The 22,545-nt window shown below is 45.9% G+C and overlaps 1 protein-coding gene and 1 long non-coding RNA gene across 4 annotated transcripts; one reads left to right on the top strand and one right to left on the bottom strand.

The window, feature by feature from the left end:
- Positions 1-21: 21 nt before the first annotated feature.
- Positions 22-22,502, top strand: LOC140499109 (uncharacterized protein KIAA1671-like). 3 transcript variants are annotated; one of them, XM_072600123.1, is made up of 3 exons: positions 22-107; positions 12,560-12,675; positions 21,167-22,502. In XM_072600123.1, exon 3 carries the CDS (start codon positions 21,222-21,224, stop codon positions 22,500-22,502), a length of 1,281 nt encoding a protein of 426 aa, XP_072456224.1. In that variant the 5' UTR covers positions 22-107; positions 12,560-12,675; positions 21,167-21,221. The 3 variants fall into 3 exon arrangements, with proteins under 3 accessions (XP_072456224.1, XP_072456222.1, XP_072456221.1); XM_072600121.1 differs by lacking the exon at positions 22-107 and adding an exon at positions 139-288 and having other exon boundaries at positions 21,202-22,502; XM_072600120.1 differs by lacking the exon at positions 22-107 and adding an exon at positions 140-288.
- Positions 13,179-22,021, bottom strand: LOC140499117 (uncharacterized). The gene is made up of 3 exons (XR_011965284.1): positions 21,933-22,021; positions 18,173-18,362; positions 13,179-13,467 (listed from the first exon to the last, which is right to left on the bottom strand). It is a non-coding gene; the product is annotated as an uncharacterized lncRNA (long non-coding RNA).
- Positions 22,503-22,545: the final 43 nt, after the last annotated feature.

Below are 22,545 nucleotides of genomic sequence, written 5' to 3'. Positions count from 1 at the left end.
CCTCCTGGCCCCAGCAGGGTAGGCTGCGCGCCGGCCGCCGCGGCTGGGCAGCGCAGCGCGGCTCGGCTCAGGTGGCGGCAGGTGGCCCGCACACCCAGCCCCGCAGGGTAGGTTGCACCGCGGGGCCGGCGGGGAGGGGCGGGGCGTGAGAGTGGGAGGGAGCCCCACTGCCCGCCCGTCCGGCCCGTGGCAAAAGGGCTGCAGGTGGAGGGCGGGCGATGGCGGTGCCCGGGGCGAGGGGCGAGCGAGGCGCTGGCGGCGGCGGAGCCCACGGACCTGGGCGACTGAGTGAGTGCCTGGCGGCCGGAAACTTTCTGCCCCGGGAGAAAAGTTCCCCGAGCGTCCGGGGAGGGTCCGGTGTGGGGGCGGCGGGGACGGATGGAGGTCCGGTGCACCGGCAGTGGGGAGAGGAGTAGATCCCAAGAGATCTCCCTCCCGGACCTTGGAGCCTGGGAGCGTCGGCCGGGATCCTGAGGGCCCGAGGGCGAACTGGGATTGGGAGCGAGTGGATCCTCTCCGATCCTCCCCCGCCCTCTGTCCGAGGTTCCGTAGTGGATTCTGGGCTGGGGGCGAGTGGATCGGCCGAAAGGCGGGGTGAGGGATTGGACTGCGGCCGGGATTTGGGTTTAGCCGAGTGGATTCCCCCAGACTGGGGGTGCGGGTGGGGGTGGGGGACAAGAGATCAGAGCTGGGATCCCAGGAAGAGATTAGGGTCCTCGGGAGGGCTGTGGGTTTGGAGGTAGCGGGTTGCCGGGGCAGTGAACGGGGCTCCCACTTTCCTAAACCTCCGTGGAGCCCTCCCGCACCCACGGCGCCCGGGGCGTGGGAAAGGCCCGGAGCCCCGCTGTGGCCGCCTAGCCGCTCCCGGGGGATACCCCGCGGGCCAGGCTCCACTCCCAGGGGAGCTGGAAGGCTCCCTCGCCAACCTCTCGGGGGCTCGTGTTCCCTGGCGCTCCCAAGCCCCGCGTGGATTCCCACTTTCCCACACAAAGGGCCGCGGAAGGGAAGCCGAGGACTAGGTGGTGAGGGGCGTGGGGTCCTCCGTTGACGTCCCTGAGGGTTCTGGGCTGAGCTGATCGGCTCTCCCCCATATCTGCTCGGAGGCTCGGTTGGTAGAACAACAAAGTCGCTTTGATGGGATTAAGGGCTCAGGCGGCCAGCTCCAACCTAACCCCAACTCTCCCGGGAGGGAGCTGCACAGGATTTCCCCTTCTCTCTGTCATCCTGCCTTCCCCACCCCCAAGCTTAGTTGGGCCCAGGCAACCGAGTCTAGGGGCCTGGACCAGAGGGAGGCAGGGGGCCCCGAGAGGAAAAGGACGGGTGATCCCCCAGCTTCGGGGGAAATGGCCTATTGCCCCACACTCAGAATCTGACCTTTTAAACAGACAGGGAGCTCTGGGGCTCCAGCCCCTTTCCTGGTAGCCAGGGACATTTCGCTTAAACCTTATTATCTCTGAGGAGATAATTGAGCGTCTGACATCCATAATTTGCTCTAAAAGTGGTTCTGATGTCTGTGTTTAATGCCAGGCTGATACTTAACTTTCCCAGAGGTTATCCATTATCTTTTGGAGGGGGGTGTGGCTTTTGGACCTGGTACCAAATGCTTCCCCCCACTTCTCATTTTCCCTGTATGTGCCTCTCTCAGGAGTCTTCCTTTTGCCTCCTCACCTCTGTCTGTCTAGTCCGGTATAGCTGAGGTAAGGCCCCTTTCATTTAGCTGCTTGGGGAAATTGGTTTCCAGGGGGGCTGGGCCCTGTCTTGGCTAGCCTAGCTCAGTAGGTTTGGTTAATCAGTAGCTTTTTACTCTGGGCATTCACTCTCCTTTGGCGTGGCTCAACTTTGAAAATATTTCTGAGTTACAGATTGGTTCTGTGAAGGGAGACATTGGGGGCCTCCCCCAATGGCCTTGCTGGGGCATGCTGGGCATCCTTATGGGGGATCAGGCAGCTTCAAAGACACACAGGCTGAGCTAGGAGGGGCCCTGGAGGTGGTCTGGATCAGCCTCCTGACTAGGGCATTCTAGGATGGGGCTGGGCCTAGAGGCTCCTTTTTAGCTGGAAAGCAAGTAGTCATTATTGGGATCTCTCTAAATAAATAGGGCTTGGAAACAGATTTGCTAGTATCTGCATTGAGCAAAAGACTCCAGAGTGGACAGCTTGTGGCAAATTAATATTTTATTTCTTTTTAAAGAAAAGTTTTCTTCTCAAATCAGTCATATACTTCCTCCACCCTTGTCTTTTCCTGTGACAAAGAAGAGTCTGCTAAGGGGAACTACCCAATATATACTGCCTCAGCCTGACAGCATTGCAAACCTCTTCATATCTCTAAAAGACCATTTAGCTGAACCCCTTCATTTTACAGAACAGGAAACTGAGGCCCAGAGGGTTTAAGATACTAACTCAAAAACACATCCACATATACTAAGTGACAGTGCAGGATTTGAACTCAGTTCTGTGACTGGTAGGATCATTCCTCTTTCCACTGAGCCATGTGGATTGAAGGTGTTTGTTTATCTCAGTCAAGATTGGTCATCACAGTTACACAGTTTTGTTGTTCACTGGGTTTTTACATGAGTGTTTTCATTGTATATAATTAAAAAAATTTTTTTCCTCACATAGCATGATTCTGGTTAACATTTGCACTGATTTCTTATCCCTTCTGTTTCTTGTAAGGACATTCATTGCTACCACGGGTCTAGAGCTGGAAGGGACTTTACAGCCACTTTCAGATGAGGAAACAGAGGCTTAGCACTTCAGGTGACTTATCCAAGGTCCTACCGCTAATAAGGTCAGAAGGGAGATTTAAACCCAGGTCTTCCTGCCTTTATGTCCAGCAGCCTTTTCCATGAGGCACATTGAAATGAAGTGAGTTTCCCAAGGCCACCTGACTGGTTTCAGGAGCCAGATTCAAGCCTCTTAAGTTGAGTTTATTTTTATAAACCTCTTTGCTCACAAAAGATCCAGGTAGTCGAGGGGGGTGTTGACTTAAGGTGAGGCCGTTTGGGAGAATCAAACTGCGTCCCAGGGATGGGGATTTCAATTAAGACAGACAGCGTGATACAGCAGTGAGGGTCAGGAATTCCTAGTCAGAAAACTGTTAGGATCTTGGGATTAAAGCTAAAAGGGACCTTGGAGGTCACCTAATCTGATCCCTTCACTTTATAGAGAATGAGATTGAGTCCTGAAGGGGGTTGGGGAATGATTTATTAAGGTCAAACAAGCAGTATCAGAGGCAAGATTTGAATTCTGCAAGTAGTAGGTTGCCCCAAACTGAGTAAGCAGAAGCATTGATTTGGCACCTGCTGTGTGCTGTGGACATTATCTTTCCTTCATCTGATATGAACTTGGGGGGCCTCATTTTATTCATTTGTAAAATTGGGCAGGTAGGTGGCACAGAGGATAGACTCATTTTCACAGGTTCAGACACCGTGACCCTGGGTAAGTCACCTTAACCCTATTGGACTCAGTTTCCTCTTCTGAAAAATGAGCTGAAGAAGGAAATGGCAAACCACTCCAGTACCTTTGCAAAAAAAACCCTAAATGGGCTCATGGCAGGTCAGACACGACTGAAATGACTTAACTACAACAAAATTGGACTGGATAATAAGTATTATATTTCCCCGTGCCCATGGTGGAGGGGTTCTCCTCTGCTAGATTGTAAGTTCCATGAAGGTAAGCACTAGCTCTTACTTAGTTCTGTCACCCTTCCTACCTAAAGCAGTTGCTTTTGAAGATGAAATAAAAGATACTAAAGATGCCTTTCCTCAAATAGAGAAGCAGCTGGTCTCTGACGTCCCATTCAGTTCTAAATTTCTCTGATTCATGTTTGCAATCTGAAAGACACAGATTGTGGAATGACTTACAAATGAGGAGAATTCTTACAAAACAGAATGTCAGAGACTCATAGAGATTGTCAAAGCCAGAAAATCCTGTAGAGAATGTCAGAGCTGGGAGGGAGCCTAGAACACAGGTTCTCAGACCTGGGAGGGAGCTTAGAACACATTGTCCAAGCAGGTCTAAGAGGAGAGAATGTCAGAGCTGAAAGGCATCTTAGAGGTTATCTCATCCAACCCACTCACATTTACACATGAGGAAACTGAGGCCTGGAGGGAAGATATGATTTTAGCTAATTTAATAGACAGTTGAGTGATAATGAGTTGAGATCATTTTAAGAGTTGGCATAAATCCCAGAAGGCTTGATAGAAAGTTGGAAGGCATTCTAGGTATGGAGATATGTGTGTGTATGTATGTATGAATGGTGGATCAGTCCTGTCTTTAACATTTAACTGACATTGACATGGCTACTTGACTTTGACCATGACCTTTTGGGTGATCACAGGTCTCTATTATCTTGTCAAAGCCAGTGGACCAGCAGGGAGGTAATGAATGAAGTTGGGGAGATGGCTGGAGGCTCTAGAAAGTCAGATGGGAGAACTTGAATCTTAGAATCTGCTCATTCGTGTATTCAATGAACATTTTTGATCTTACGAGTTAAATTTGTCTTCCAAAGTTGGATGAGTTTATGCCTATCCCCAGCCCTCTTTGCATATGGTTCATGCTGAATCTTTTTTTCTCTATCACTAAAGAGACATTTGAAAGCTGATATGACTTCAGGAAATGACTCCTGCCAAGCTTACTGTTTCCACAGCTTTCTCTAGTGTGGTGGAGTACAGAGAGCGCTAGACATGGAATCTATAGAGATGAGGATTTGAATCTCACTTGCATTGCAACACTTGCTTAGCCATGTCTGACATTTTCCTAGATGTATGACTTTGAGCCGATCACTTATTTGAGCCTTCGCTTTCTCATCTGTGAAATGGGATCACCCAACCATAGATCCAGAGCAGAAAGGCATTCTGAGATCCTTTAGTCCAGTCTTCTAATTATAGATGAGAAAGCTGAGGCTCAGGGAGGTATGTGCTCAAGGTCTTAAGAGGAATAAGCAAAAATGTAGCCCTTTTGTCACTCAAATGGGGTCTGAAATGTGCTATTATCATGGCTTTCTTGGGCATAAAGGAACAAGCCCTGGTGCAAGGTGCCAGCCTCCTGGTGTCTGATGATGCCCTTTGACAGGAATTACTGTGGGAGACCAATGATGCTCAGGCATCATTGACTTGGTTTGGGGGTCCAAGTGGTAATTATGGGTAATTTTCTCTGTATACAAAGTGAATAAATAGGAGAATCTCCAAGGTAACTGGTTCAGTCAGATCATCACCAATTAAAAATAGTAGGCTAACCATCCTCACCCCTTTCTGCCCATTCCAGAAAGAACCAGAAAATCCAGATCCAAGGTCTAAACACTTTGTAGAGTGGAATGGACTGGGATGTTTGCTTGGGTCATGGTGTCACTCACTTCAGTTGGCATTAATCATTTTTGCCATGAATTGTCCTTCCAAAGTGACCCTGGAAGTAGGTGAGATTTTTTTAGAGTGTGAGGAAATTCCTTCTTCCAATGCAGTCCATCACCTGCTCTGCAGTTGAGAGGTTAAGTGACTTATCTGGGGTCACAAAGCAAGAGATGTCAGAGATGGAAGTTGATATTGAGTAGTGCCCCCTCAACTCATCTACTGGAAGATTTTCTGGTTAGGGTGTCTGAGGGAAGTGGTTGCTACTTTGTAAAGGAATTGTATGGGGTCAGCGTAGCTCAGGAGCCCCCACTGGTGTATTTATTTTTAATAGTCAGCCAGTGGACACAATTAACTAGAAGCAAAGACATCCCCTTTCCTAAGACCTTATCCAGAGAACCACAGATATAGAGCTATCCAAGTCTATGACTCTACAGATAAGGAAACTGGGTCCTACTTGTCTAGGCTCATTCAAATGCAGGGATGGGATTTGGACCCAAGTCATATGACTTCAGATCTGATCAGTGCTCTTACCAAAGAGAAAAATGAGCTCAATGAATAAGTATTTCTTAAGCAGCTACTGTGTGCCAGGCACTGTGTTAAGTGACAGAAATACAAAGACAAAAATGATACAGTTCCTTCTTTCTAGGAATTTATGGACTTTGAAATGAGACCAAAAGTTCTGTGGAGTAGGTTTCCCATCCTCCCAACCCAACAATGTTTGTGCTAAGAAGATCTGCCTCTTGAACTCAAGGGAAATGTGATTTGACAACTTAAGGAGATGTTTACTTGTGAGAGCAAAATACCTTCCTGTCTATGTATAAATGTGGAAGTTTGCTCTTAAAAGATCTTCGAATGTCAGAACAGAGTGAGGGAAGGTCCCAGCTGGAAGGGCCCTAAAGGTCAAAGCCATGCTTTTGCAGATGAGGAAACTTTAGCCTTGAGAGAGGAAGAGGCTTGGCCCAGGAGGATGATCTTTTTATTTCAAGTGGCTACCAGACGTTTTGTACCCAGTGTGAGGAAGGAAGGCCCTTCCCAGTGCTGACCCTTCAGGACACTTGGCTTCTATTGAGAAGGCAGATGGAGAGCTTCCAAAGACCATGGTTCATTGGTGCTTTGTAAGGGATGCAGTGGAACTATTGGGATCCCCTCTTACAGGTGAGGAAAATGAGTTGTGCCCATGAAGTGTGGTAGGGGGTAGGATGGGGTGGGGTGGGAGCCCAAGGCATGTCTGTCAGTAGTTGTCAGACCATAGTGCAAAAATCTCACTAAAAAAAATTAACCATCCCATCTTAGAATGCTAGAATGGCATGTCTGGGGTTGACCAGAATAGAGAATTTCAGAGCTGGAAGAGCTTAGAACAGGCAGAGCTGGGAGGGACCTTAAAACAGGAAATATCAGAGTTGGGAGGGGCCTTAGAACAGGGAATGCCAGAGCTGGGAGGGAGCTTAGAACAGGGGATGTCAGAGCTGGGAGGGAGCTTAGAACAGGGGATGTCAGAGCTCAGCTAGGGTAAGGGAGACATTAGAACACAGAATGTCAGATTGGGAGTGCCCTTAGAGAATATCTAGTTCAGGATTTCTTAACCTGGGCTCTGTAAACATCTTTAAATTTTTTTTAATAGCTACATTTCAATATAATGGGCTTCCTTTATGTTCTATGTATTTTATTTTCTGCATTTGCAAACATGATTCTGAGCATGAGTCCCTAGACTTCTCCAGGATCAGTACACTCGGGAAGCCTCTCCTTTTGGAGATAAAGTAACAGCTTTGGAGTGAAGCAGGGTGTCCTGGGCCAGCAGGTCTCCAGACTCCAGGCCTGGGGCTCTTTCCTGGGTTCTCGGTGGCTGCCTTTGGAAGTTTCTGGTTTCCCATCTTTTTTTTTATAAAAAGGGGAAAGCTGGGTAGCTCTTTAGAAGAAATAAAAGGTTCATTTGCAACTTTAGAGCAGTCCTTAGCCTGCCAGGAGGTTGGGGACATTATCCAAATGGAAATGTTTATGATTTACCTGTGGGCACTTTGAAAGTGAGACTTCTTTGACAGTCAATGGTGGGTCTTCAGCCAAGGAACCAGTTCAGGGTGGGGAAAAGAGGGTTTCACCAGGTCAGGAGACTAGATTTTTAATCCTGACTTCCTCACCATCACCTGGCCATAGACAAACCACATCCCCCCTCTTTTGCTCAGTTTTCCTGTCTGTAAAATGTGGAGGAGGGATTGAGGGGGCTTCTCTCCAGCCCCTTCCTATCTGTGAAACTTGGATTCACCACTGGCTTGGTAGAAGGCTGGATTAGTCATGGGCAAGATATAGGGTAAAATCCTGCCCCTGACACTGAGCATGGGAAAGACACAGAGTAACAACTTTAGGGCCAGGGGCTCTGTAGAAGCAATCTGATGCAGCTTCATCACCATACGGATGAGGAAACTGGAATCTAAGAAGGTCACACAAGTGGTAAGCTTCAAAGGTGGAATTTGAACCCAGGTTCTTGGACTCCAGAGTTTGGGTTCTTTCCAGCATCTGGAAGATGAGGGTCTCATTTCCCCAAGAGGCCTTTAAGTCCAGGAAAGTCTGGGCTCCCACGGGAGGATGGTCAGGCCAGGGTATGATTGTTTTCCAGGTGGGGTCCAAGGCTAGACTCCCTGGGGGATGGTGTGATGTGTATTGTTTTCTTTTTCCTTTGGTGACTAAGATTTTTTTGGGGGGGGGGTGGGAACTCACTGTTTATTTGTAGAGTGATGAGGTGCCTGAGAGAGTGGAAGCCGGATGTCAGTGCTTATTGTCCAGTCCTGGCAGCCAAGCTTTGTGTAGCCAGGGGTCGGTCTGAACCATCATGGCAGCCTCTCCTAAGCTGGGCTAGAGCTCCAGGGGTGATGTTCCTGGGCATGATGTCTGTGACCTGGTGAGCATAGCCCCTGAGAACAGCCCCCTATACCCGCCAGCCAAGAACTCTTTGAATAATGTTTAGAAATTATAATACCAGCTGACATGAGTGGCTAGCATCACTTTTTAAAAAAATTCTCAAAGCAACTGTGGGTACTTGGTGATATCTTTTTTACCTCTTTTACAGGTGAGGATACTGAGGCAGGCTTTGGTTCAGTGACTTGCCCAAGGTCCCATAGCTAATATAAGATGGAATTTGAACATCAAGGCATGCCAGACTCCCAATTCAAACTCGTATCCACTGCCCCACACTGCCTTAATTTCTTGACTTAGTTTAATAAAAATATGGTACAGTGGATTGGGCTCAATCACTTCTGAGAGGCTAGCTAGGTATGATTCTGTATCTGCAGAAAAAATCATTTTTCTTCTTTATAAAATGAGCCTGGACCAGATGACCTCTGTACCAACTGTAAATCTTTGACCTTCTGAAGTTTTTATTTTGTAACAGATGAGTGAGTGAGGTTAGAGTGTTTTACTACCCTTAGAACTCTCTATAAATACAAGTGACCCTGGATGAGTCCTTTCCCATCTCTGTGGTCCCCAAGACTGTAAGGTAGGGGCCTTTGATATAGAATGCTAGAGCTAAGGTTTTCTGCAGACTCTGTGACTGTAAAACATGAAATAAGCTCTATCAAGCAATTTTGACACCTGGAATGGGCAGCATGGATAGAGATCTCAAAAGAGCTTTGAAAAAGAAGTTGAGTTGGGGATTAGGAAGAGTCCTCAGAAGTTGGGCCCCGTTGTACGTTGGGAAGGCAGGGGAGGAAGGGCTGGTGACCCTGCCTTGGCTTTGGTGGGCAGACCCCAGATACCAGGGAAGGATGGGTGGGATTTCCCTGGGGTGTGGCTACAGTGGGGTAGAGGGAGACAGGGAGAAGGTCTGAGACTAAGGTGGGGAACCAGGGGACTTGAGGCCACATGTGACCCTTTGGGTCCTTAAGTGAGGCCCTTTGACAGAATCTAAGCTTCATTTGTGATTCAATCAAAGGGCCACACTTTTGAGGACCTAGAGGGCCACATGTGGCCTTGAGACTGCAGGTACCCCACTCCTAGCTCAAAGAAGATGTCCTGCCATCTTTGAGTGCTTCTTTTAACTCAGGATTTTGCTAACTTGGTCAGTTGCCAGGCTTGGCCGATTCTCCCTGTTTTAGAAGAACAAGTATCATCAGGGCCCTCTTAGTTCTAGTGCCCTCAGTCAATGCTTCTACTGTCCCCATGACTCTCCATTATCAGAGGTTGAAGAGTCATTCGTTGGTTGGGTTCTCTGTATCCCAAGAGGGCAGTGACCAAATTGGTCCCAACTTCCACATCCTGCCAGCTTGGAAAGAGGAAACAAAGCCATGTGCAAAGAGAAATCTTGTGGCCTTGACGTTTGTCTCCAAGCTGGTTGTGTATCAGGATTTACCAATTTGGGAGATGGAGCTTAGGAACTTAGATCATTCGTTAAGAGGAATGAACCTTTGTTCCCGGGAGGAACAGACACAGAGTGGGACTTGGCTGGCTGTTTCAGACAGATGGTGTCATTACAAAGGAAACCATTCAGTGGAGACAGGAGTCCCGGATGGTCTTTGCCTAGGTCACTCTGGGCTCACTGAGTTGAATGGGAGAGAGAGTCATTAATTCTGAGCGATGGTCAGCAGCTGATTGAATTAATGACGTATCAGAACTGCCAAACTCTTCCATCTTTAAATAGATGTTTTCCTTCCTTCTCCTTTTGTGACGGGGGTGTATTGGTACTTCCTCTAGCTAATGGGGGTGATTAGAGATGCACACAGAGGGTGATGGCCTTTGGAGCTCACAAGGTCATCAGAATTCCAGGACCTTCCAGATTGTGCCTTGGTAACTCAGCGTCGGATTCCAACCTGATTCTCTTTTTCTGTTCATGACTTTGGGCAAATTGCCTCCTCTCTGGGCCTCGGGATCCCCATCTGTGAAACCAGCAGATTGAAGTAGTTGACTTCTAAGACCCCTCCCAGCTCTGACATCCCCTGTTCTAAGGCCCTTCTCAGCTCTGACATCCCCTGTTCTAAGGCCCTTCTCAGCTCTGACATCCCTTGTTGTAAGGCCCTTCCCAGCTCTGACATTCTCTGTTTGAAAGACCCTTCCAAGTCTGACATTCTCTGTTCTCGGTGGGTCAGGTGGGCTGGTGTACAGAAGGCTAGAAAATGAGATGGAAACCTAACTCCAGGAATGAAAAAGCCTGACATTCTCACCTATCAGAGATGAGGCCTCAGGGATAGAGTCCAAGGTTGGGCTGGAGGCGAGATGATGGAGACCAGATGAGGCAGCCCTGTGTAGGCAGCACAGTGATGAGATGATTGACAGAATGTCACTTCTGAAGAGCAGTAAATAGGTCAGCGTGGCTGGCCTGGAGACTTAATGAAGGAGGGCAGCATGTAAAAATGTGCAGAGGTCAGCTGGGGCCAGATCACAAAGGCTTTAAGTGCTAGACAGAGGACGAGAGTGTACTTCATCCTAGAGGCAGTTGGGAAGTTTCTGTGGCATGGTCAAACTGGGATTCCAGGAATATCACCCTGGCATCATTTGGAGGCTGGATTGGAGAGGGGAGAACATGGTGGACCTGAGGAACCCAGAGAGGTCAGAGCTTTAGAATGGAAAAGGACGTTAGAAGGCTTCTCCTTCAACCCTCTCGTTTCTTCCAGGTGAACAAAGCTATAGGCCCCCAGAAGTTTAAGTACCATGCCCAAGGTTACTTGGATAATAAATAATCGTTAGCATTTATATTAACTTTTAAGATTTTACAAAGTATTTTACGATTATTTATTTCATTTTATACTCATGATAATCCTGGGAGGTAGAGGCTACTACGATTATTATCCCCATTTTACAGATGAGGAAACTAAGGCAGGCATAGGTTAGGTGAGTTGCCCAAGGGTACACATAGAACTAGTTAGTGTCTGAGGTTGGAGCTGAACTCAGATCTTGCTGATGCCAAGTTCAGTGCTCTATCCGCAGTGTACCTAGCTGCCTCTGATAAATGACAGAGCTAGGATTTGAACCCAGGACAAGTAAGTCCCAGTGCAGTACTTTTGCCCAGTGAACCATGAGACATTCTCCTGAGTGATGAGGGTGTGGACTACAGCCTTATAAGAGTAAGAAGACCTTACCTGTCCTAAAAATAGAAAGCAAAATTAGAACAGTTTGGTGGTTTTAGGAGAGAGGGTCTTGGAAGTCAAATAGGGAGTCAGTGACTATATGTGGATGTTTTTCTGAGCAGGGTTGTGGCATGTTGAAGATTGGTGTGGTGGTGATTAGTGAGGCGAGTTGGCCAAGGGAGAAAACATATCCTTCTAGAGAATGTGAGCATCTTAGGACCAGGGACCCACTTATTGGTTTTCTAATCCCCAATGCTTAGCTCAGTCCCTGGCACATTAAGCTTGTTATTAGTAACTCACTATTGTTATTAATAACTCAATATTGCTTCTTGATGGATTGAATGACCTGTATGTGAGCAGGTGTAGTTCCGGACTAAAGCTGGAGTAGCAACGAATGATTTGTTGTTGTGTTTGTCCTTCGTTATCGAAGAGAACCGTGTTCTCAGGGAGGTGATGACATGACTCACAGTTGACTTGGATTTGAGGGAGGAAGGGCTGTGCAAGGTCAGCAGCTTCACTTTCTCCTCCAGAGTCATCTGGATCATTGGCCAGATAGTCATCAGGATGACTGGAGATGGCCCAGGATGCAATGGGAGACCCCGCCCCTTTTAGGCTAAGGCTTTTTCAGGGACTCACTTAAAGTGAGATAATGCCCATGTAGTGAATAGGTCTCTTTAAGAAGTGAGTCAAGGGATATCCCTTAAAAAAATCAAACTGGGAGGGGAATACCCCCATGGTTGCTGGCCAAAAGACAGTTAATGTTGACATTCACTCTGAACCAGGAGGACCCAATGAGCTCCTCATCATTTTCATTTCTCAGGGCCATGAGGCCTGTATTCTGGTACAGCTCTAGACTAGGATTTGATCAGCAGTCCCCTACCTCCCTTCCATTTTTTACCTAAAGAGTCAGCCTCAGGGAGGGAGAATGAATTACCAAGGTCAAAGAACTAGTCAGTGGTAGTGTGAGGGCAGGGCGTTTCCTTGGGTCTTTGGAACCCCAAGTCCAGCGCTCTTCTGCCAAAAAGTCTTGTGGGCAAATTGTGGAGGAATCCTGGCTTCGATGATTGTGGCGAATGGAGACAGAATCCTAAAGTATGTAGGGGTCTGTCTGGCTGTAGGTCATGGAGAAGTTCCAGAATTTTGAATTTTTCTTTGTCCACAGGCCTGCTGTAACGTAGACGCATTGGCACAGTCTCTGTCCTGTCTCCCATCTGCAGTGGGAGTGAGGAGATGCCCCCATTCACAATGAGAAGGGATACCAAGGCCCTGCCTCTGCTGGTAAGGACATTGGGGCTCAGGGCAGGGGAAAAGAATGTTGAGGTTTCAGTCACTATTTCTGCCCCAATAGGCCCCTTTTCCCTCTTTTGATGATAGTACCAGAGGCAACTGGGGGTGGAGTGGATACAGTGCTGGGCCTGGAGTCATAGAAACCTGAATTCAAATGGGCCCTCTGATGCTGAACAACTGGGTGATCCTGGGCAAGTCAATTCATCTCTGTTTGCCTCAGTTTCCTCATCTGTAAAATGAGGATCATAATATCTCCTGCCTCTCAGGATTGTTGTAAAGATCAAATGAGATATTTGTAAGGTGCTTAACACAGTGCCTGGCACACAGTAGGCACTATAATAATGCTTATTCCCTTCCCCTCCCCACCAATCAGGATAGGTAAAGCATTTATTAGGCACTTATTGTGTATCAGTACTTAGTAGTAGTTAATCAGCATTTATTAAGCACTTACTATATATTAGTCCTTGGTATTAATCAGCATTTATTAAACTCTATATATTAGTCCTGGTATTAATCAATCAGCATTTATTAAGCACTTACTATGTATTAGTCCTTGGTATTGATCAATAAGCACTTATTAAGCACTTTCTGAAAGGACATAGTCTTCCCCCCAGCAAGCTTGCAATCTTTAAGGTGAGACAAATACACAATCTAAGTGCATGTGAAAAAATGCAGAGGAATATAATCTGGGAAGCACTTTAATAATTACAGTAATTAAAAATTTTATTTGCTGTCTTTTGTTTTTGCATCTCTTTCCTTTCCATATCCCTTGAGAGTCATGTCCTGTAACAAATAATGAGGAGAAATAAAAATTCAGCAAAACTAAGCAGTACGTTAATTGGGTCTGCATGTATTTCACACCCATAGTCCCCTAAGAAGATTATTATTAGGACTAATTTTAATAGTATTGCTGTGGATATAACACGGATGACGATGATGATGAAGGTAGCAGATGCTGACAGAGTACTTTACCTTTTACAAAGCTCTTTACATGAATGATCTTATAGCAGTTTGGTGAGGTTCAGTGTTATTATGATCCCATTTTCCAGACATGGAACTTGAGGCTCACATAGGCTCAGTAAGTCAGTAAGTGATTTGCCAGGGTTATATAGCTCGTAGGTGTCCTTCGTAGGATTTGAAGCCAGGCCTTGCTGACCACAAACAAGGCCAGCATTCCTTCTTGCTTTCCATACTGCTTTTTCTGAGGGATACTTTGTACCTCTTGACGCTCTTGGGGTCTCCTCTGTGATGCTGACAGGGGTAGGGATTGGTGACGGTGATGATTGAAGAGAACAGGAAGTGGCATTTCAATAATGCTTTGGAATTTGCAGAATATTTTATGTCACTCTCTCATTTGATCCTTACAATAACCCTGTAAGGTAGGTACTACTGGTTTTCCTCACCTTAGAGATGAGGCTCAGAGAGGTTCGATGGCTATCCATAGTCACACAGCTAATGAAGTATCCAACATAGACTTTTATACTGGGGTGGGATGCCTGATATTATGTTACACTGCCTTATTAATTTCCACTTTTACAGATGGGGAAACAGATTTAGGCAGTGAACTGCCCTTGTCCATCATTGAGCAGTAGGGCTGAGACTAGAATCTAAATCTTCTGGCCTTGAGCCCAGAACACTTTCCACCCTACTTCTGAATCCTCCCATTTTTCCAGCTCAGGACACTTGGCATCGAGATACAAAAAGGTCAGCCTGAAAATGAATGAGTGGCTGTGTGTCATGTAGCCCAAAGGCTGCCTGAGTTGGAGAACCTTACTGAAGATCCTCCTCCATTCCCATCCCTGAATGTGTCTTGATGTGCTCTCTGGTTCTTTGTGGGACGCAATCTGAGTCCTACTCAATATGCTGTTTGCCCATTTTCCTCTTTCTGACAAAGTCTGCTCCATGTTGCCTTCCAGGAGGCTGTTGAATGAGTCAAGGTCTAGGGGGTGTGATGGTGTAAGGCCTTCTGGACAAAAGCCTTGGAAGGAAGTGTCTTGCTTCCCTCTGGCCTATTTATGGGGGCCTGGTAGAATCTCAGGAGGACCTCACAGGCCACTGAGTCTAATCTGTACCAGAACACGAATCCCCACTCCAGAACCCCCAAGAATGGGCATGAAGGACAACCTTCCAACCCAAATATGGTGACTCTCCCAAGCCCCAAGAAACTCAGTCCTCTTGCTCAACCCCTGGAAAGGAGGAGGAACCCATTGCCCCTGAAGGTGGCTCATTCTGCTTAGGTCAGTGCTCCCTGTTAAGGGTCTTGGCCTCACCTCAAGTTAATATTTGCTATTTTGTAACTTGTAGCCAACTTCTAGCTCTACATTTGATTCTAGAAGTTTCCATGGTGCTGTGCTTACAACACCAAGGTCCAGCAGTCTCTGGTACATATTAAGTGTCTAATGAACACTTCTTGGTTAAATTGAATTGTCTGTCATAAATAATAATAATTAGCATTTATGTAGCACTTTGTGTGATTTCACATTTTAGGTCTTTGGATAGGTGGAGGCAATGGTCGTGGCCTCCGCATGTCTTTCTGTTTAAATATGCCTTTTTCCTTCCATTGTTCTTCCAAGGACATGGTACCCAGTCACCTCACCATTCTGGTTGCTGTCCTCAGTACTCCACAACTTTCCAATGTCCTCCCTAAAATGTGGCGTCAGAACATTGTAGTTCAGGTATAGTTTGCCCAGGGTGTAGAGCATGATGGGATTATCCCTGTCCCAGAGGACAGGGAGAAGGAAACAAGCATGTGTGTGAACGTGTGCAAATGCATGGTGTGAGTGTGTATATGCATTTGTGTGAGTATGTCTATGTATGTGTGTGTATGTATATACAATATTAAGTGGCTCCTATGCGCCAGGCACGGTGCTAAGCACTGTGTGAATGCCAGAGTGAGTGTGAGTACATGTGTGTGACATCATAGAAGGGATTCTTCAGGAATGGTTGGACCAGATGGCTGCTGAGATCCCAGGCTTCTGAGCCCATGCGCTTTCTGCGAGCATCAGTTGAGATCATGAAAGAAAGCCTTGTGATGGCAGAGATGCCAATTAGGATTTATTTCTTTTCTATTTAAAAAGTTATTGATAACATTTCCCAATATCTCCCTCTCCTACCCATTGAGCCTTCTACAAGTAGAAGGAAGGAAAGAGGGAGAGAAGAAAGAAGGAGAGAGGAGGGAAAGAGTAAGGGAAAGAATTCCTTCTTTCAGCAAAATGGATCAAACACATCTGAGCTGAGAATCACACAGTATATACCATATTCCATCCCTGTGATCCCCCTCCTCTGTAAAGGAGAGGTGCATTTTTCTACCTCTTCTCTGAGGCTAAGCTTGGTCATTCAGATTACACAGTGTTTATTTAGTTTCCTTTTCTTGCTCCTCTTGTTACATTGTTGCAGTCACTGTATATGGTGTTTTCCCGATTCTGCTGATTTCATTTTGCATCATTTCATGAAAGTCTCCCCATGATTCTCCTTCCATTGTTTCTTCCAGCTTGGTCCTACTCATTTTACTCACATATCTCACAACTGCTTTAACCTTTCTCTATTCTACGGGCATTGGCTTTGTTTCCGGTTCCCTTAGCTACTACAAAAGGGTTCCTGTGAATATTTTGGCACCTATGGGGATGCCAGCTATTATCATGTACCCTCATTATGAAAGCAAGGAGAGGCAGGTGTGTTTGTGTGTGTGTGTGTGTGTCTGTGTGTGTGTGTAGCTGTTCTCCTATGGACCTCTGTTCTTGGGGGTTCAAAAGAAAAAAATAAATAATTCATAAAGGTTTCCAAAGTGCTATGTTTGTTTCTCCAGGGCCCGCCACATAGTAGGTATCTAATTAACACTTGTAGATTGAACTGAATTGAACCAGTGAGAGCCTTTTTGTCACAAATAGTAGAGATACAAGGAATTTCTACAACTTACTTGCTAGAAGAAGGAAGGAAACAAGCATTTATTAAGCTCCTACTGTGTGCTAGGCACTGTACTATAAAAGTGCTTTACAAATTTGTCCATTTGATCTTCACAACAATTCTGTGAGATAGGTGTGATTGTGGTCCATATTTTATAGTTGAGATAACTGAGGCCCAGAGGTTAAGAGATTTGCCCAGGGTCAAACAGATAGTATGTGTCTGAGACCAGATCTGAATTCAGGTTTTCAGGAAGAAATGGTGAGATAAAAGTGACTGGAAGACAGGTGGGTGTCCACCAAACTTCAGAGGCCTCCCCTACAGCTGATAGATTATGAGGGGGGATACAAAGAGAGGAGATATAGTGCCTGCCCTCAGAGAAGTTATAGTCAGCTGGAGAGAATTGAGAGGGAATGGAGGATGTGTACACACCATTGACTGATACGAATGGATGCAGATGTCTTCCCTTTATTTTTTCAATTTCTCCTTATTTTTAATATATTTCTTTTATTTTTTTTAAATTTTCTTTATTTTCTTTCTCCCCCACACCTGGAATGCTTCCCCTCTGATAATCTCTAACTTCTTTCCAGGCTCAATAAGCTGATCAACAGGTATTTAATTAGCCACCTACTGTGTGCAGGGACTTTAAGTTTCTTATGAACAAGGAATGGAACGCTCTCAACTGTTAAGGAACTTCCAGTCTAATGGAAGAGACAACACGGAGCTGAGTCCATTTTTATGGAGTACAGTTCCCTCCTTTTACAGATAAGGAAACTAAGGCATAGACTGCCAGGCCTAGAGGCCTGAGGGCTACCCGAGTCTTACCTTACCTGTCCCAGGTTTTCGGTTGGCCAAACCGGATAAACGTATGAGAGAAGAGAGTTTCCTGAGTCGAGCAAGGGTTAGGCTTTATTCAGGGTCCTGGTTACATGTGCAGGGGGAGCTCTTCCTTAGGAGGGAGAGAGAAATCTCCCAAGGAGGCAAAGATCTTACGGTAAGAGATTGGAAGCAGAAGTGTAAGTGGGGAGAGAGGGGGAGGGGAGAACGAAGAGAGGAAAAACGGAGCCTTCTGTCCTGTCAGGGCCCCTCAGGGCTAAGAGCGCCTTCGGGCTTTCCTGACCCTAGTTAAGCTCTCCGGCCGAGTAGTTTGCACCTGAATACCGTGCCTGTTAGATAACGATAGGTGTGCCCAGACCCGGGCCAATCTCAAGGGCGGGGAGAGCTCTCTCCCATCACGTTTCTCACGGGAAGAGGCAGAAATACACGAGATAGCTCAGTCTCACTCCTCGATTCCCTGCTGTTTTCTGGGGGCCTCATGAGAACTCTAAGATTTAGAAGTTCCCACCTTTACCCACCCGAGACTGTCCACATGGAATTGAGCTTCCACCCCCAACAATAGACAAGTGAAGTGACTTATTCAAGGTCGGTCCTGCAGTTAGTGTCATGTTTCCCAGAATAGGTACGTACACAACTATATATGCTCCAGATTTATGTACTTCGATTTGTAGTCTTCATATTATCATGTAATTTTGCGCATTTTTTATGTAGAAAGTGAACAGATACTTCTGTTTAAAAAGTCATTAAATACCTGAAGGTCTGGAAAGTACGAAGGACGTTAGCATGGGGGGGGGATCAGAAGAGGCTTCATGTGAAGATAGTGTCCGAGCTACATCTTACAGGAAGAGAGGACGTCTTTGACGCAAGGAGGTGAGAAGGAAGTGCATGCCAGGCCTTCTTCCTCCAGGAAGGCTTCCTGATTCCCCCAGCTGCTAGGATCCCTGAAATTATCTGGTGTTTGTTATTTGTGTATATACCACACACACAGACATGTGTACATATACATACACTCACATTTATATGCATCTATATCGATATATGCATATATACACACATTTTCTATAAATTAGCTATAAAATGTAATATATAATAAGACTATATAACATAGAAAACATACATTATAAATAATAGATTTAATATCTACAATAATATTTTATATTACATCTATCATAGGTACAATATACAAGTATATATGTAATATATTATCATGTATACAGTATATACAGAATATACAATTATCCCTTCCACAGTGTGATTTCCCCGTCCTGGTTTTGCCATATTACAGGTGGGCATAAAAAAGTGAAATTGGAATTTTGGGGGAGTTTTGTGGAAGCTGTAGACAACACACAAAGGCCAACAGATGATGCAGAAAAGGTTTAGAAACTCAGAAATGCATAAAATGTATGCATAGTATTATATAATATCAACATATTTTATCTTTTAAGGTACTGTAAACACCCCAAACCATAAAGGAAAGAAAAAAATTTTGATTTCTTTTCTGGTATGAGGGGAGGACCAAAAATCCCTACACGGATAGTCCAGACTACGGGAGTGTTGTGTGTCAAACCCCCATGGTGTTAAAGGGATAGCTATTATGTTGCAATATATTACTCTTAGGTATTATGTAGTATTACATATGAGGATATATTGCATTGCAGCATATTTCTATTATAAATAATATATAATATGCATCATCTTTTACATATACAATATACTATAATTCATCCTACATAATGTATATCTGAAAGAGTACTAGCCAATTACAGGGATATAAATGTACATTTGAGTATATCTGTGTTTATGTATACACAAAGATATACATACATGTTTCTGTGTGTGTATATATTCCTTCGTTTTCGAAGAGGATCAAAATATATATATGTATACACACATCTATATCTATCTGCTACATACATACATATGCTCACATGTATCCTTAAGATCATAAGACCATAGATTAAGAACAGGAAAGCACTTTAGAAGCCACCAGTTCAGTTTCCTCCATATACAGATGAGGAAAGTGAGGCACAGAAAAACAGCTAAATGACTTCGGACCACAGAGCCAGTACTGTGTTTCCTGAGATAGCATGTAAGTTTCTGGAAGGCAGCAACAGCCTCTTCTTTTCTGTTTTCAAAGCCTCAGCCCAGATAGTGTCACCTAGCTGACACTTAATGTTTGTCTTGGCATGATAGAGGCTAATTATCATGCCCAGTGACCGGGGTGATGCCACAAGGGGAGAATTTTCTCTGAGTACCCAAACTGGTAAAGAATGCCAAATGGATGAATAGCTGCCATTTATTTAGATCAGGGTGGGGGAACCTGCGGCCTTGAGGTCACATGTGGCTCTCTAGGTCCTCAAGTGTGGCCTTTTGACTGAATCCAAGCTTCACAGAACAAATGCCCTTAATACAAGGATTTGTTTTGTAAAACTTGGACTCAGTCAGAAGACCACACTTGAGGACCTAGAAGGCCACATTCCTCCCGGCAAAGTTGGAAGGGACCCAGGAGGTCATCCAGCCTAATGTTCCCTCCTACCACCATCCACTTGTGACTTTGGAGACAAAGCTTGCTCTGCTTCACATGTCTTCCCTGTCTTGAGGGTGGAATGTTCTATTTAGAATCAGAGCATTTGGGTTTGGATCCTGCTCCTACTACTTACCTGTGTGACCTTGGGACAAGTCACTTCACCTCCATGGGACTTGGTTTCTTCATCTATAAACTAGGCAAGAGAGTTGGACTAGAGGGTCTCTGGGGTCCATCCCGGCTCTGTCCACAACAACAACTAACATTTGTTTAACACTTTAAGGTTTGCAAAGCCCTTCACAAATTTTAATTCATTTCTGGGAAGTAAATACTGTTATTCCCATTTTACAGAAGAGGACACTGAGGCAGACCCAGGGGAAGTGACTTGTTCAGGGTCATGCAGCTAGTAAGTGCCTGAGGCAGGAGTGAAACCCAGCTCTTTATGATTGCACGTGCCTTCTCACGACTTCTTTATCTATAACCCTCTAGCCTTCAATGGTTATACTCTAGTTTGCCCATGTTTTCACCCAGAATGGAAGATAGCCCTCCAGCTGTGGTCTGACCAGAGCATGCTATTCCCTCATTCTTTTATTTATTCTTGGAACCTCTGTAGTCCAAGATTGCATTGCCATCAGGCAGCCAGTCAGTCAACGTATATGAGGCATCAAATATGTTCCAGGCACCATCTTATGCTTCTTAAATTTGCTAACAACCCTCCCTCCCCCGCCATGTAAGGGCAGGATGTGGTTCAGTGGATTGAGCCATGGGCCTGGAGTCAGGAAAACCTGAATTAAAATCCAACTTCAGACACTTACTAGCTGTGTGACCCTGGCCAAGTCACTTCACCCTGTTTGCCTCAGTTTCCTCCTCTGTAGAATGAGCTGGAGAAGGAAATGGCAAACCACTCTAGTATCTCTGCCAAGAAACCTCAAATGGGGTCACAAAGAATCAGACAAAACTGAAGCAACTCAACAAATACTTGTAAATTTTGAAGATGTTACAGAAATCAAAGCCATATATGATTATCTATAGGAAGGGAAAGTTGACTTGTCCAGACTGTGACAGCCAGTAAGTATGCAGTGAGAGATTTAGGCCTAGGCCTTGGTTCCAAACCTAGAGATGGTGATGGAGTTGCAGGGGAGGATCAGGTGTGAGGAAGTCTTTATGCTGTTAAGTTGAGGCCTGCCCTATGCTAATTCTTTTTTTCTCTTGTTTCACTAGTGGTCTCTGCTTTGTTTTGGAATGTCTTAACACAGATGGCCCTGTGAGTGTGACCATGGCCACAAGGGTGGAGGTCAGCCCACTAGCGTCTCTAACACCTGTTCCCAATTTAAATGAGATCGCCAAGGAAGACAGACTGCAGACCACCTACTATCACCCTGCCAGCAAAGCCTCTCCTCCACTGATGGTGTTGGCAGGGTCTAGGAATCATGGGACTCCATCAAGAGCACTCCCCATGCCCCGACTTTCCCCCAAACCATTTTCTAAGAAGAACCCTTCGGATGTGTTTGCAAATGTGAAATCTCCCATCACAGCTGTCAAGCCTGGCACTCTGGTGACCAGGCCACTCTCATATAGCAAGCTTGAGGACTCAACCACTGCTAAGGCTTCAGATGAAAACATGCCTTCCTTGGTTGAACCAAAGATGAATGAGGGGGGAGGCACGAGCTCAAGTGTAATAAAGCCCTGTAATAAAACCCTGCCCCAAACTGTGCACAGCCAAAACACCATCATTCTTTTTGAAACGGCTGGCCCTGCCAAGTCCAAGGCAGATCCCAGCTCTGGAAAGTGGATGGGTGAGGAGCAAAAGGTAGACGCTGTGACCCAGCCCCAAGGACAGCCACCCAGTTCCAAGACCAAGACTACAGCCAAACCTGCATTACCACCTCGGAAACCTGCGGGGACCCTCCAGAGGCAGGCATCTTTGTGTTCTGAGGAAAGGCCAGCTGTGTTGAAATCTTGGGAGAAAGGGGAGGAAAACAATCACCTGGCATCCCCTGGCATCAAGAATGAAGGAGGCCACCCATCTTCAGAGGCCTGGCCAAGGAGCAAGCGGAGGCCTGTCTCAGCGATCTTCACTGAGTCTGTCCAACATCCAAAGCCTAGCTCTTTAGAAAGCCCTGGGGGGAAGGTACCACCTCCTCCCCCAGAGAAATCGTGGGTCCGGAAACCTCGGCCCTTGTCTGTGGATCTCACAGCCAGGTTTGAAAATAAGGACGTCCTTTCCAAGAAGGTGGGCAGTCCCGTGGAGGTGAGCAAGGACAAAGGGCTGGGTGTAGGTTCCAGAGACAGAGGGAACGGAGAAGAGAGAACAGAGCCGTTGGACAGGGCTACATCCTTGAATCCTTCTTTGAGATTGAAGGAACAGGGTTTGGATGACCCAGACTTGAAAAACAAAGTCACGGAACAGAGTCCGAAAATCGTCTTTAAGTTGATGGATGCCTGTTCCCCTGAAACATCTACAGACCTGCCTGAGGCCTCGGTCAGAAAAGGGTGGAACCCCCTGGAAGAGAAAGGCAAACAGGAGAGGGAGTGTAAAGCCAGACTGACATTGTGACATCGTAAGCTTTGTCTGTCAGACTCATGTCAACAGCAACTGA

Source organism: Notamacropus eugenii, chromosome 4, assembly GCF_028372415.1.
Source record: "Notamacropus eugenii isolate mMacEug1 chromosome 4, mMacEug1.pri_v2, whole genome shotgun sequence".
NCBI lineage: Eukaryota > Metazoa > Chordata > Mammalia > Diprotodontia > Macropodidae > Notamacropus > Notamacropus eugenii.
Note: the sequence above shows the minus strand (reverse complement) of the source record. Positions and strands in the feature narration are given on the sequence as shown.

Excerpts from the sequence above, each read along its gene's own strand:
- LOC140499109 (XM_072600123.1), top strand. The coding sequence starts at position 21,222 with ATGGCCACAAGGGTGGAGGTCAGCCCACTAGCGTCTCTAACACCTGTT.